This window comes from Agelaius tricolor, unplaced genomic scaffold, assembly GCF_023055355.1.
Source record: "Agelaius tricolor isolate 1412-34295 unplaced genomic scaffold, bAgeTri1.0.p SCAF_2, whole genome shotgun sequence".
NCBI classification, from domain to species: Eukaryota; Metazoa; Chordata; class Aves; order Passeriformes; family Icteridae; genus Agelaius; species Agelaius tricolor.
In genome coordinates, this window is record NW_027269262.1 from 42695991 (window position 1) to 42711426 (window position 15436).

The 15436-nt window shown below is 43.3% G+C and overlaps 1 protein-coding gene across 3 annotated transcripts; it reads right to left on the bottom strand.

The window, feature by feature from the left end:
* Positions 1 to 4320: 4320 nt before the first annotated feature.
* Positions 4321 to 15428, bottom strand: PRELID3A (PRELI domain containing 3A). 3 transcript variants are annotated; one of them, XR_011684397.1, is made up of 7 exons: positions 15238 to 15428; positions 12682 to 12850; positions 12289 to 12378; positions 11469 to 11539; positions 11272 to 11374; positions 9565 to 9677; positions 4321 to 5992 (listed from the first exon to the last, which is right to left on the bottom strand). XR_011684397.1 is itself a non-coding variant. In XM_071456868.1 (7 exons), the coding sequence occupies exons 1-6, from the start codon at positions 15267 to 15269 to the stop codon at positions 9624 to 9626; spliced, it is 519 nt and encodes a 172-aa protein (XP_071312969.1). In that variant the 5' UTR covers positions 15270 to 15428; the 3' UTR covers positions 4321 to 5992; positions 9589 to 9623. The 3 variants fall into 3 exon arrangements, 2 of the variants coding, with proteins under 2 accessions (XP_071312969.1, XP_071312963.1); XM_071456868.1 differs by having other exon boundaries at positions 9589 to 9677; XM_071456862.1 differs by lacking the exon at positions 9565 to 9677 and having other exon boundaries at positions 15238 to 15426.
* Positions 15429 to 15436: the final 8 nt, after the last annotated feature.

A 15436-nucleotide genomic window follows, 5' to 3' on the forward strand; every position in this document is an offset into this window, starting at 1 on the left:
ACTGGATTTCAGAAATCTGAGTTCAGAAATCTGCTAAATCTAGAATTAAAGGACATGGGCATGAGTTGATGTAAGTCCTGCAGGAGGTGTGCTTCCAAAGTTTGGTGGAAATAAGCACCACTTCAGCTGGCACAGATCTATAGAGAGGCAGCACTCTCAGGGCGCAGCTTCAGCTGAGACATTTAAGGTAGGCATGAAGGTATTGAAGGGCCAATGGTTCCACTCCCTGTGACTCAAAAGCAAAATAAAGATAATGAAAAGGGGTTTTGAGCTGTATTTCTGTTAAAGCTGGTACCATTTTCCTCACCCCCTTCTTTAATAAAGAAAAAAATTCCCAGACAGGAGGTGCACTTTTTGGACATGAACAGGCCTAAAGCACAAACCCTTCCGCTCTGAGCTCCCCCTGCTTCTGTGCTGTCACTGTGCATGCACCGTCTGCGCATCTTCAGGGACACCAGGGGCATCAGCTCTAACAGCAAAAGGCCACAGAATTGTCTTCTGCTTGTTTCCATGTTATGTGGTACTGAAATGCAATTTCTTGTCCATGCATTACTAATTAAAACTCTTTAAAATTACTGCATTGCTCTCACTTTCTTGAGGGAACTGTAAAGACCACAGGCATCCTTTCCTACAGAGCACATGTGGCAAGGCCGTGTTCCACATTTGTTTGGCCAGGCAGAGCTCTGAGCTTTAGCTGCTGCAGATCTTAGCAAGGTGAGAAACAAAATTATAGCAAAGCAAAAGAGAAGGTATTGTACCAGCAGGGCCCCACATTAAGAGCCCTTACTGATCATTTCACTTGCAGGTGCCTTCCAGTAAAATGAGAATCATACCTCAATCACCTCAGTTGTGGAAAAATTAAAAGGATAGGACTTGTGTTTCACAGAAATGCCTTCTCACTGAACAAATCCATAGTGACATGCATGCATGACATGCTCTCTGGAACTGCAATTAAAAGGCTTAGCCCAGAACCTGCATGATACTCACAGGTGGCAAGTAGTGTTGGTGGGGTGAGAAGATAATTTATTAGATAAATAAGATCTTATTTACAAGTCAAGGCTAGTGATTTTAGATGAGTCTTTCCTGTTCTAATGCAAAATGAAGCAGCTGCCAGTCCCAAATGCAGTTACCAGCCCAGGCCCAGAGGACCCCAGCAGAGCTTTTGAGCAGTGTGTGGCTTATAGCAAGCTCCAGGGAGACTGGTACTGGATCCTGCTGCCTACCCAGCACAGACTAATGGAAATTGTTTTTCTGCAGTTTTCTCAGAAAACCAACATCATGTTAGATATTACCACAGTCACACCCAAAAGTGATTTTTTTAAACTGCACTTGGCGTTTATTTTGGATAGCACCACAGGGTACATGGACACTACACAGCTCTCAGTCTAGGGAGGTGCAGCAGCAGGAATGGTGTTGCCTACCCACCACTGCTCCACCTGAGGATTTGAATGAAAAGGTCTCATCAGGGAACATGGCTGGTCATTTACTCAGTGCTAGGTTATTACATTGTCAGTACAGCAGTGCCCAGTTTGTGCTCTGCAGCAGTTCCTGACACCACCTACTGCAGCTCAATGCCTTTGCTTACTTTAAGCAAAATTTTCAAGAATATGGGAGCTTTCACTAGGATTGCCTGTTGTCCCAACAAATATAACCCTTTCTCCAGAATGCCTGCTGGCCTGATGGAAAAGAAATAAGAAGCATGGGAGAGCGTGGAAGATTCACACTGGCACGAGGCCAAATTAAGAAAAAGAAAGGGTAGTCTAAACAAACCCAATTAATTACACACCAGACCATTTGACTACGATGTTTTAAGTCAATACTTTTGTTGCTAACATGAGCCTGCACCAGCACAAAAACTAGACATCAACCAGAAGCCAGTCTATTTTGAGTGTGGGATCTTCAACATCTTAAAATCCTTCAGGGCCAAGAACCACCATGCCCAGTTTGCCCCCCTCTGGGAACCACTGCTGCTGTCTCCCCTCACTGCTTCCCCTGCAGTGAGGAACCAGCTCTTCCCAGCTCCTTCCTTCCACAGCAGGTGTGTGTGACACAGCTGTAGGGACAGGGAGAGCAGCCACACTTCTATCCAGCGTGGAGACCTGATGTGCTGGCACCAAATTCTTAAAATCCAGCCACCTCCCTACAACACAGCCTTGAATTGCAACCCAGCAGCTGAGAAACATTGAACTGCAGCTTGAACAACTGCTGTACATAACCTCCCTCTCACAGCTCACAAAACCCAACTTCAGTTCCACTTTCAACTCTCCAAGTGCAGAATTCTTACTCAAGATGGCACTTGATGCCTATTAATCAACATGGTTACAAGCTCTGAGCTTTCTTCTGCTTGGCTCCCAGCACTTCAAGATCCCTCCAAGTAAATGAGCATTGACTTTACACCATTTCTGCTTTACACATTTTTTTCCTCCTACATACCCCTTTTCCTCCTTCTGCTGTAATCCAAAAAGCTGCATTCTGCTGCTCCCACAAGCAGCCTAACACTTTCCCTCACATGCAGCTTTCTGTCTTTGAGAAACCTCAGCCAATGCATGTGACATAAAACTGACTCCAGAAATATTTTTTAACCATTTCCAGTAAAGAAACAGAAGATGGAGGAATTTCTCTAGGGAGCAACGAAAATAAACAATTCCAAAGGCAGGAAGTTTTTTAGCCTCAAGGGCCAACTCAGCCTATAACAGTCTAAGAAATGGAATGGGAATGGAGATGCTTCAAAATCAGTGTTCTGCACAGCACAGACAGCTAGAGATCCCACCAGATCCCATCGATCTGACCAGTCACGTGGCCAAGGGAGAAGGATTGAAGCCTCATATGCCAACAATAAGGAGAGAGAGCAGGGTAAAAACTGCCCAGGAAAGCTTGTGGGAAATTAAGAACACTTCATCTGCTGAACACTGCAGCTTACCTGTAGCCATGATATTTTCTGAAAAATCCTTTCCTTAGGATTTTTTTCTCCTGAGAAGCTGAGAGGCCTCAGGAACAAAATGTAAACAATGATTATCTGCTGCTGTGGAATGCAACAGGTGGATCTGTGATTGGTCTCATGTGGTTGTTTCTAATTAATGGCCAATCACAGTCCAGCTGTCCGGACTGTCTCGGTCAGTCACAAGCCTTTGTTATTCCTTCTTTTTCTATTCTTAGCTGGCCTTCTGATGAAATCCTTTCTTCTATTCTTTTAGTATAGTTTTAATATAATATATATCATAAAATAATAAATCAAGCCTTCTGAAACATGGAGTCAGATCCTCATCTCTTCCATCATCCTACGACCCCTGCAAACACCATCACACCTACCTGGTTCTAACTGTGACACACTGCAAGGTCCTTTGTACACACTGGCAAAATGAACAGCCACAGGAAGATCAACAATCCCATGGATGCACAACAGGCACCTACCCCTAAGATGAGAGGGAGCTAAATGATGGAACAGGCCTCCAGAAGAAATTTGGTTTTTTCCTACCCAAACTGTCCCCACTCTCCTTTAGCCTAGAGAAAAGCAGGAGAGGACTGAGCACAAATAGGAAAGGTGCTGATACCTGGCAGGTGGAGCAGCAGACAGATTGGAAAACCAAGCATTTAGTCATATACTTCCTAAGTGGGAGGAAATGGTGGAGTGAAAGCAGCCCAAAACCAGGGAGGAACGAAACAGAAAGGAGATAAGGAAAGAAGCAGATAGGGATTAGTTCCTGCAAGGAAGGAAACAAAGTGTCAAGAAAGTAACCCAGGAACCTGACATGCAATTGTCACTGACCCGAGGGTGGGGCAGAGGAGCTCAGCTCCAGAGAGCCTGTGGTGACTCTGTGGAAGTGCCATGCACAAGTCAGCCAGCCCTAAGACAACTCTAAGTAAATATTTCATTTCTGATGCAAGGAGCAGCTTTAGACAACTCTTCTCCCATACCAAGGCAACACATGAGCCTCTCCAAAGGCTTTCCCACCCCTGCTGACAGTCATGTTTTCATCCCTCCAGCAGGCATGCACAGAAATGCTGCAGCACAGGTTTCCAAATGGACACACACCACCCAACTTTTCCTTCTTTTTGTGCAGAGCTCTGCCATAGCTGCACTCCCCTGCCTAGCAGAACACCAGGAGTTAGAACATCTTCTGTGTTCCTCACCCAGGAAGTGACATCACTCCTGAAAAAGGGACAACAACAGACCTGCACCAAAGCCATCCATCTTATTTTCCAGACATGGGCTGCTTTAAGCTCCAAGTTTCTGTTCCAAAATAGGAAGGGCTTTAGGTCCACATAAAAAGGGCAATGTGAATATCTGCTATTCATTTCATTGCTTTCAACTAGTAGACATATTTTTTAAAGTAGGTTTATTCATTAGGATCATGTAATTCAGTTACACCCAGATTAAAGTTTACTTTCAAACCAACCAGAATATGAATGCCGAAAACTCCCTTAAGCTACAAACACTTTAAAATTATCAGATCAAAACAGTGACCAACATTTTACTCTTCAATTTTTTCAGAAGTTACTCATGCTCTTTAACAGCTTCCTGAGCACATGCTTGCCACTTGAACAAGTAAACATCCTTGCAACATTTGTTTCACTTTGTGTGCACACCAAGAAATAAGTTAAAATGCCCTAACAGAGGGTTCCATCAGAGAAACACATACTACATCTGGTCCAAACATGACAATTCTGTAAACATCAGACAAGGCTAGAGTCATTACCAATACATATTTATGCATATTTAATAGGAAAGTTTCTGCAGTTATTTGAGTCTGTTTCCAGATAATGAGAAGCATTTCAAAGGATTTTAAAACCATTTTGTACCCACGTGGAAAAGAGTTGAAAAGGTTCAGTTACACTGGTAGTCAGTAGTTAACAGAAAGCATTTAGAGATGAGAGTCCATTTGTGGTTCTTGTACTCTTGTTTTCTCCACTCAGGAAATTAAAAGTTTCTCTTCATGAAACCTTATCATTTAGATTTAAAATTTTCTGCTCATTTCTCATTTCAACTCTTCTGGTTACTGCATCAATTTGTCCCCCAGTTAAGATGTGATATGAAGAGCAAGGACCAGTGGCACAGCACGGTCTCTTCATTCTAGCAGCCTACAAATACCCTTCTTGGAGATAAGTAAGTATTTTCCAGCACCTTCAAGTAATCCCTGTCCCCACAGGGAAGGGAGGAAAGAGGAAAAATTAATAAATAACAAAATAAATTATACCCTTCTTCCCACCAGAAAAACTATTTTAGGTTATTAACATTAATATAAACTTTATCTTTGTTTGGATACAAACATTTAAGAGGTAAAGTATCTGTGTGTCATGTTCAGGCAGCACCTAAGAAGAGTTAGTTCCACATAAGATGTAGCCTTTCAAGATGATCCTCTAGATAAATATCAGATTCTACAGTATCATGTTCTGACTCATGTAGTTTCCTTTAACTGGCCATAAGACATTATCAGATTACAAACCAGACAAAATTCAGTGCTCTAGGACCTATCAGCCCTTTACAGAACAAACATTCACACAGAAAACTCTTAATCCCACACATGCTTTTTTTTCAAGCTTTTCAATTTGAGATGGTGTAAATATAACATGCCCTCTACCTTTATTTGAAAAGGTACATTTAGGCTGCTTTGAATGTGCTAAACATTTTGTTTCCAGTGTTAAACATAAATTGTTCAAATGAAAAGAGCATCTGCAGGAGGTCAGTTTAAACTTCAGTAGGCAACAAGAGCTGCTGTGGAGATGATGGATGAGGTTGTTTTTCTGCTGATCCAGTATTCTTATAAATGGACAAAATCTCTGCAGATCAGCCTTGGGAGGGAGCTCTACAGAGCAGTCTGCAGAATAAGACTTTTCTGTCAGTTACTTGGTTTTATTTGGTGAACCCAAATATTTGGCTTTATTTTTCCGTGGACGCTGCTGCCATGGCTGGTTTGATCCCCTCGCGCGTGGACTTCAGCTCTTCCAGTTCTGTGTTTAGTTTGCTGATCACCCACTCCAGGGCATCCCGGCCCTGCCAGAAAAACACCGGGATTTAGGATCAGAACAGACACGCCACCACTCCTCATGCTTCTATAGTTCTTCCTCTGTCAGACATGAAACTTGCTTTAAAATCAATGCCATGCTCTGCATAGTTTGATACCAGATTATATTGATAATTTCTTAGCATTTTCTTATGGAAACTTCACTGCAGAGGCATTTGCTTCACCCCAAAGCCAGAAGCAAACGCAGTGCTGGTGTGAGCTCCCAGTAGCACAAGGCCTAATTCAGCAGTCAAGTTTCCTTACCTAAGAGAATTGCTGGTTTTGCTGTTTGCTGCTCCCACCACCCAAAGAATATTATGGCAAAATCCAGGTACTGTTCTCAGCTTTATTAGCCAAGTTATATAGAAAGTTTTTGAGAAGATCCAGGACAATGAAAGTTTTCCAGAGCTCTCTGAAGTAGCAGCTAAGTAATCTGATACCAATCAAGAGTTCAGAAGTGGACTCACACTGAATTCTACATTTGTACACAGCAACTTTTCAGCAGCTAAATCAGACTAATTGAGAGTTGCACATTTTATATCAAGGTATGGGAATGTCTCAAGCTCAGAAGTGACAGCAAGTACTTCAGTAACAGCTGGAGAACCCAGGGCAATAAGCCTGGCAAACACCTTTCACCTGAAGAAGACTCTAGCAGCTGCACCCCAATGACCACAAGATGCAGCCAGCAGCACAATGAAGTCAAGAAAGACAAGGACTTTAACTAAACAAAAGTCAAGACTTTAGAACTCTGCAAGCTCAGAATAGCAGCTTTTGTCAAAGCAAGCAGATGGGATCAGACCAGGAGAACACCTGGCCTTTTTTCACTTAGAGAGAAGTCAAGAGACACCAACCTCTATTCCTCCACTAAGAATAAGAAATACAAAGAGTGGAGAGCAGTAAGTGGGAGCCGCATGGCTCTGGCCAAATTTAGAATTCTGGAGATAAAGGTTTGAGCCCAAGAAGTCATAAATGTTCAGGAGAGCCACTGTCAGTGTTCAAGCCTTCTGTAGACATTGACAGAAAGGGCAAGCATGGCCTCCTCTGCACAGTGTTGTGTTCCAAACTGTGGTGTGCTAATTTTGTTGTATTCATTAAAGGTGATAAAGTGCACAGAAACATCACAGTGTGTCCTGAACCTGTTGCTGTCCTTTATGGACTACTAAGCATGAACAAGAATCTGCATAAGCAGCTTTGAAAACCTAAGGAAAAAAGAATGTCAGAAGAAAGCTCATACACACATAAAGGATTTTTTTGCCAGGCTAGAAACATCAGCCTAGAATAATATGAAAAGCCCAGATCCAGAGTGCAAAGTATAACCTATTAAAAGAAATAAAGTTTTACTGTGAATAGGAGCACAGTTATCTCAAGACTCCCTTGAGATGACTCACTAAGGTCAGTGAAGGGCTGATTCCGTTTCTCTTTGGGTTTGCCGTATTCGAGGGACTCACAGAATAAACACTAATTGCTACTTCTGCACTGGCAGGCAGTCCTTAAACTGAGAAGAGTTATCCAGGTATCACAATAAAGTGTTCAGCTCTTGGTCAAGGCTCAGAAAGGGAGATTAAGCTCCACCCCAAATTACCTCAAGAACTAGGATGTCTAAGTTAACTAGTTCCAGCGATGTCTTTAAAAGATACTAATAATATTCAAGAAAGCATGATTGAAATTGTCCACTTTAAGTACAGGTTGATGATAGAAGACCTTAGAAGGGATGATTTAACTTCTGAGCTCCTCCCATTTGAGCACCAAAGTGACAGTTCTTCAGCAGGGACTAATTTCCAACTTCTCTACAGGCTGTGCAAGACCTGGGAATGCCAGCAAAGCACAAATAAAAGCACCCAGACATGGGCAAGCTACTGCACAGCCACAAGTTGTAACCAGCTGTGAAATAACTGAGATGAGTGCTCACTAAGGAAAAAGTGGGGGGCAGGGAGGGGGAATCATCTTTCAGTAAGCAGACATTTGGACCTTTAAAAGTCAGGTTTAAATATCCTCTCTGAGGTGACACAGGCACACAGAACTGAGACAGCAACAGCTTAGATGTTACATTTGTTATATTGCTCAAAGAAGACTTGTCAGAAGGTAAAACACCCTGGCCATAGAAAACAATCAGTAGAAAAACACTGAGATTCTTTTCAGGCCCTGACTTGAAACAATCACATCATTGTGTCTCACTTGATATCTTTGTGGATGAGATAAATTAATTTAAAAAATCCATGACATTCAACTTGGGCACCAAGATATTTCCTCCAGTTTTTGAGAGTACATATCTGTGTATATATCCTTAGACTTGCATACACTATATATTTTGCAGCTAAGAATAAACTCATGATTTTGGCAAGGAAGACTTCAGGAACATTCTGCACAGGAAATTAAGTTAGAAATCTCAACCAGATCCAAAGCTTCCAAGTGCCATGAAACTACCCAGTTATGAGGAAAAATCTGACAGAGGACTGTCTATAAAGTGTCATACTGTACAACAAGTTCTGCAGTCAGTCATTAAGCAAGCACACTCATCCCCAGGCATGCACGGTGTGTTATTCATTATTGCAGGTGTCAGCAGCATGACGTGGCTGGCAGGACAAGCGCTGCATATGAAGATTTGTTGGTAGAGCTTAATGACTGATAAGTGCTGAGCCTTTGTACTTGATGTTTTCCAGAAAAACAGCCATGAAAGCTTAGTGGAATGAGAACATAAAAGCAAACACTCATGGCATACATGGATCTCAAAGTAAGCAGTGTAAAAAGCCCAACTTTCTTAACTAGGAGAAGCAGCAAAATGGATTTTTTTCTTTTTAAGAAATCTTATTGGTTGAAGCAGAAGCCAATACAGGAATGACAGGGACAGGCTACACTGACTAGTGGAAGAAAAATAATCTGCAGAGGTCTCATAGAGGCAAATACACTCAGTTCTCTCAACCCTGAACTCAGATTTGCTCATAGTTATATAACTGCAGGGACATGTCACTACCAAAATGAACATAACTACAAGACCAATGAAAAACAGGAACAGTCTGGCATCCTGGCAGCTCCGAGCTTTGCACAGATTTCCTCAGAAGGGCAACACTACTCCTCAGGCAGAAGAAAAGCAAATACAATTCTGCTATGCAAAACATTACCCCTGCTAGGCAACCTGTTTCAAGAAATCAATTTTATATCCTAAGAACACAGTTCCATTTCATTTTTACAAAGCCAATTCCACTCACTAGCCAATTTATTAATTTCTTTAGGTACCATCTTTATGTACTGAAATCACAGAAACTCAGACCAGATCAAACACTCAGTGGAGGGACTCCTCACAGCCCTAGCTGTCTGCAGTCTTCAAGCCATAAGCAAGGCTGTGTGGCACATGGCTGCAGCACCTCGGCTGCCCAGTGGCACAAGCACGGGTTCATGGATCCAGCCTGGATTGGGGCTACACTCACGCTCCACAACTGCAGGGCAAGGAGCAGCTCTGCCATTCCTGTATGCAAGGTGTGTGAAACAGACATGCAGGGTCATTTATGAAATCCACGTGACAACAGTCCATGCAGATATTTGCTAGAAAGCTGAAATGCTGTACCAAGAAGGAGAATGCTGGCATTACCACTAGTTAGTACAAACTGCAGGTGTGGAGAACTGCTAGCTTAGAGCACTCTCAGAATTTTGAATTATCCACTCAATAGCATCCCACCCCTAGAGTAACACAAAAAGATTTACAACAGACAGCAAATTATTTTTTTCATCGTCATTAAAAATCACAATGCATCACCTGCCACTGCTACCTCAGAGCAAAGTCTCAATAATTCCTATTTCTTGAGAGCAACAAAACATTTTTCAGTAACTGTCATGAAGTTTAAGAGGGGTGTTGAGAGCACAGAGGCACAGTACAGCATGCAAGAAGAGCTAGTAGTAGCACAGTAAGTACTGGTTAGCAAGGAAAGGGCTGGTAACAGCAATTACAAATTCCTGCCAGGTTCAAAATCTGTAGAGACTTTTCAGTGAAATACACAGGATAAGAAGATCTTTCTGATTTGCAAGAAGCTTGTAAAGCAGTGTGCTCCTTGAAAATGGCAGAATGGAACAATCTTTAAAAGAAAGCGAGCTCTCTCACAGGCAACACCTCAGCAGGTACCAAGAAATATTTATAGCTTCTCTGATTTCAAAAGAGATATGTAAATGTAGCCAACGCCTCAAGAGGAATTTTGCCAGCATTTTTAAGTGTGCCTAACTTGATCTGGCACACGAGCCAACCAGACAATGCTTTGCTACCTCTGGGTCAGCCTGAAATTTGGTTGTGAGCCAGGGTTTGTTCCTCTCTTTCAAGAATATACACTCCACACAGACTTTTAAATGGAAACCGGATCAGAACAGAACTGTTATTTAACTGAAATACCTTCCATTTCAAACAGAGAGCACCCAGCTAGGTAAAGGTACTCTTCAGTGTCTAGAAATGACCCATCACTCCTACCCCATGCCATGATTTTAACATGTTTTCCTCTCACCTTAGGAGAAGCACACAGAAGGGTAGAAAAGGAGGCTTTCTCCTCTCTGATCTAGTTGGTCCTACCAAGTCGGCTTACACTGGCTTGGTCAAGGAGCATCCCTCACAAGGATGAAGGGATGGCCAAAGCACAGGATTTCTGGCATAGCAGGAGTTACCTGGGCCAGATTCCCACTGTGCTGAACCCCTCCAGCAATGCAGAACAAAATCTCAAACTCCTAACAGCACTCCTCCTGCTGTTAAGGCAGCAAGGCCTATGCTTCTCTAGCAATTCCATTTCTTCCCCAAAGAACTGTAGGACAAAGTGCTCAAGAATAAGCACTCCCACAGCTCTGCCTGTGCTGAAGAGCAGCTCCAAGGCTGCAGATACATTAGAAAAAGCAAGCACAGGACAGAGCAGTCAGTGCAGTGTTACCCAGGTGAGCCAGCACAGTCTCACCTCCTCAAAGATATGCTTCTGCTTACACTAAATTACTTTTATCCAAAGGCAAAGAGACAGCTCAATAATGGATGTGAACTGGAACAACTGACAAAAGCAGCATAAAAAATCTGCTGGTATTAACTGATAAATCCACATTATAAAGACTGAAAGTGAAGTTACATTTTCTACTAGTACTAGGTCCTAGAAATAGGTTGCTGAGGTTCCATAAAAAATCTACTGAAACACTGTGCACAAAATCTGGAGAAATTAAATGTAACATTCAACACACACCGTTGACAATTACTATTTCAAAAGAAAGAGTGATTGGGTGGGGAAGAGAGGAAGAAAACAGAATAAAGAGGTACCTTTCTGGCATTAGAAGATATTGTATTTGCCATCAAGCTTTCCAGATAACTGCTCAAGCTAATCCCTTTAACAGTAATAATTGCTTCTTGGGTTAGCACAGTCCTGTAAAGGAATAAGGAAAGGTTAACACCTAAGCTGAACTGGAGTAACAAATTGTCTCCTAGACAGAAAGACACAAACAAATTTCCCTACTTACTTTTCCGGGTTTTCTGGGTGAGGTGTGTAAACCAGTCTCTCGTCAACAGACACCAAGTTTGTGAGTGTAATCTTAAAACAAAAACAGAGCTGAAATCCTCACTCCCCACCTTTAATTCTTCTGTTATCAGCAGCACTCAATATTCAATAGCAGAGCACTCAATTTAATGTCAAAATACTGTACACAGACTAAAACCCAGAACACAGTCAATAAGAAGACTTATAAAGGGTGATGCATCTTCTCCTATCCTTGATCTAATTATATCAAAATTCCCATTCACAGGACAGAGCACCAACAGCTTTCTCTGAATGTCGGGTCTGATTTATGGACAGTGGTTAAAAGAGGCTCTTCCAGACCCCCATAGCACCACCTGGATTAGACAGAAAATTAATTCTCAGGAAGGACAAGGCCTCACTAGGCTCTCCTACAGACAAGCCCACGTTAAATCTGAGATCTATGAGTTACCAGGATACCAAAATCTAGCACAATGCTTCATTCACATTCTTTGAAAAAAGGCATTTCACATTAAAACTTTTGTTGGAAATGACAGAACTCATTCATCTAAAAGTCAAACTATTTTACGTGCATTCTGAGAAATAATCTTACATTAAAAGCAGAATTACAAATGTTCGATGATGAAGTATCTAAATTAGAAGAAGAAGAAAAAGGGAAGGGAAAAAGAGTCATCTAAAACACTGATTAAGACCTGTAAATTGTTGCCTCCAATGAAAGACACAGCTACACGTCTAATCTAAATGTTAAGAGCAAAACATCCAACTTCCAGAACTAACTATCAAAAACTTCTTAAGCCACCACTCACATTAGTTGAGCAAAGCTCCATCTTCTTTTCCACTGGATCTACCACAGAATGCTCCTCTATGTAAGTCAGAGTTCTACTTGTTCCTAATATCTGAAGGGGGAAAAAAATGTTAAGTACCAACATCCAACAAACAAACTGAACCTTAAAACACCTAAGTGCTAAGTTCTCAGTGACCCCAAATAAACACAAATCCATGGGTATCAGAGGATTGTGATCAGTGGTGAGACTTCATTGTGTAGACAGTATCAGCCACAGAGCATGGCACAGACCAGCCTGGAAGGCATTGACAGACACACACAAATTTCAGCTTTTACTTTGAAGTCAGCTCCAATTCACAGGATGACATAAAAACGATCCCACCCTAAATAAAGAACAAAGGCTGCAAAAATGTACCGCTTTGACAATACTGGGCAATCCCCACTCCGTGCTGAGCAGACGGTGACTGTGCAGCCTCCCCTGGTTATCCAGGCTCCTGTCGAGGACATCTACTCCTACCACACAGGGATTCATGGGGTTGGGGTACTTCCTCATAGCAGCTTTGATCACAGTATCCCAGGGATGCCTGAGGAAGGAAGAGGGGAGAGTATCTGTAAGTATTTTATATTGAATCGCAAATAATCCCATGATACTAAATCAGGATATAGGTTGTGCAATATGGGACAGGCTGTGCAGCTTCATCGCTCCCAGAAGTCCCTTTGGAATACAGTTATGCTTGGAAAGGCAATACTGATACAAAAACAGAAGAAAAAATAAATTCTTCTCTCCATAAATTCTTCTCTCTCTTCATAACTGAAGCAAGGAATTATTAACACAAGGCTAAGAAAAATGAAGGCAAGGGGCAACAGTCACTCACTGCTACAAGTGACATTCCAAGTGGTGCTCACAGAGATGGTGGGAATATCAGCTCATTCCAGAACTCCACCAGGAAAGGAACCTCACCTAACACTTAAGCTTGCCCTGCTTGGAGAAGAGGGTTAGACTACACGACCTCCAGGAGTCTACTCCACACAAATTTTTCTGTAATTCTAAGCATACCAAATAAAATAAAGAGGACATCACTAGCTTCTGCTCCTTCCTATAGCAAAAAAAAAAAAAAAAAAAAAAAGCAGTAAAGTGAAATTAAATTCTACTAAAAAAAGGATGAAAGCAACAGATTTTTAGAAAGCCCACCAGCTCACAGCCTGATGTCTGCACCTACACTACTGCTTCCAGCAGTTTGTTATCATGAATTCCACTTCTGGATACTCTTCTCAGAACTGTTCTTACAAAACAAAGTTTGATAACCCCAGATTCCTGGGATTGGAGAAGTCCTACTACACAAGGCCAGACTGTCTACACAGCACTTCAGGTACTTCAGATATTTCCTTCTGAAACAGAGGAGGCTACAGAAACCATGGACTTGATCCAACAGAGAAATTCTGTCCCTAATTATTTCTATATTCAGAATAACTGACTGTCCTGACATAATAGCCTTAAAGCTTTTAAAGGTATGTTTAAAAATTCAACAATTGGTATCTAACTTAAGAAGGCTTAGGGGTGCCAACTTGTACTTAAGAGTTGCACTTGGGACCCTAAATGGATTTTATTCTTAAAATAGACTGGTACAGAAAGGCACTGACAGCACAGCACTACAAGAACAAACAGAAAGGTGGAAAAATAAGTTATTTTTCTAACAAGAAAAATGTCAGAAAGCTTTACTGGTGCAAGCAGGAGAAATAAGAGCCCTCAATTCCTGCAGCAGAAGGTGAGCTGGAGGATTACTCCTTGTTCCATCTTCGGTGACTTTACACCCCCATCAACAGAAGATACACAAACTGAAAATGACAAAATTCTGTTAAATGTCCCTAAGGGATTGAGTCAGAGAGCTGATAAGGCACAACAACATTTTATTAACCATTCAAATTAACTACCTACACCCACACACATTACGCCATAAGACGTGGATGTTCTAATACAGAACTTGGTGAGAAAATGTCAAATAAAAAGAGCTTTTGCATTCCTTAGGTGACAGATACTCATCTCAAACTAGGAGAGTTGTGTCAGGCTGGAGCAGCCTCTGCCTGATATTTCCTGCTAGAAACCACAGTTCACTTACACCAGACCAATGCTGCAGCGGAGCACCGAGTATCTGCATCAGTGCAAGGAATTCAGCTGTGTTGAGCTAAATAAGGAAATTCAGAGCAACACATCTGGGATATTTTGTAAATATGTTAAGAACTATAAATATGTTTGTAAATATGTTAATCACCCCCGGTGCTCTTCGGGCCTCAAGACTTTGGGAACACCTGTAGCAGAGGAATCACCAGCAGTGGCATTCCCCAGGCGGCACGGGCACTGCCAGGAATCACCGACGGTGGCATTCCCAGGGCGGCACGGGCCCTACGGAGCCAGCTCCCGGGACAGCTCGCTGCACACCTCCCGATGCTGTTCCCTGCTGCTTCCTCGTTAGGTGGAAGCGGCGGGCCAGAACCACGTTCCATGCAGAAAAGCGCCGATGGAAAGAACACTTACTCAGAGCTGGCTGCTGGACACACAGCGGCACACCTGAGGCTAAGGGACACCGTCACTCAGTCCACGCCTCTTGGAATATATCGTAGGCTACATCGGTAGTTTAGGATTTATTTTTAGTTATGGTGTGAAAGTTATTTTTCCTAAACACCCAGCCCTTCACCAAGCCACCACGCTGTGGGGCCAGCTCCACCACTCCATCCTGTTGGAATGCCGTTCCCGAGACAGGAGAAGCCCAGGCGCGGGGTCCGGCCGTGCAGGAAGCAGCTCGAGACAACGCAGGACCGGCACCACCGGAGCCCGTTCCCGGCCTCCCTCCTCCGGCCGCGCCCGCAGCATTCCCATTTCCGCCGTCATCCCGGCGGAACCCGGCTCGCCCCGCACGGCCCGGCTCGGTGAAGCGCCGGGGTCGCTCCGAGCCCCCCCCGCCCGGCCTCTCACCCAAACACGTGCTCCGAGCTCCAGATCTTCATGGCCGTTCCCGGTGCGTCCCTCAGAGCCCAGCGCCAGGGAGGGCGCGCGGCGGCGGAGCCCGGCTGACTGACAGCCTCGCGCCGGCCCGGCGAGTGCGAGCGGCCGCCGGGCGCGGCGAGGGGGGCGTGCCCGGGCCGGCGCGCGCGTCACGCGCCTGCGTCACCGC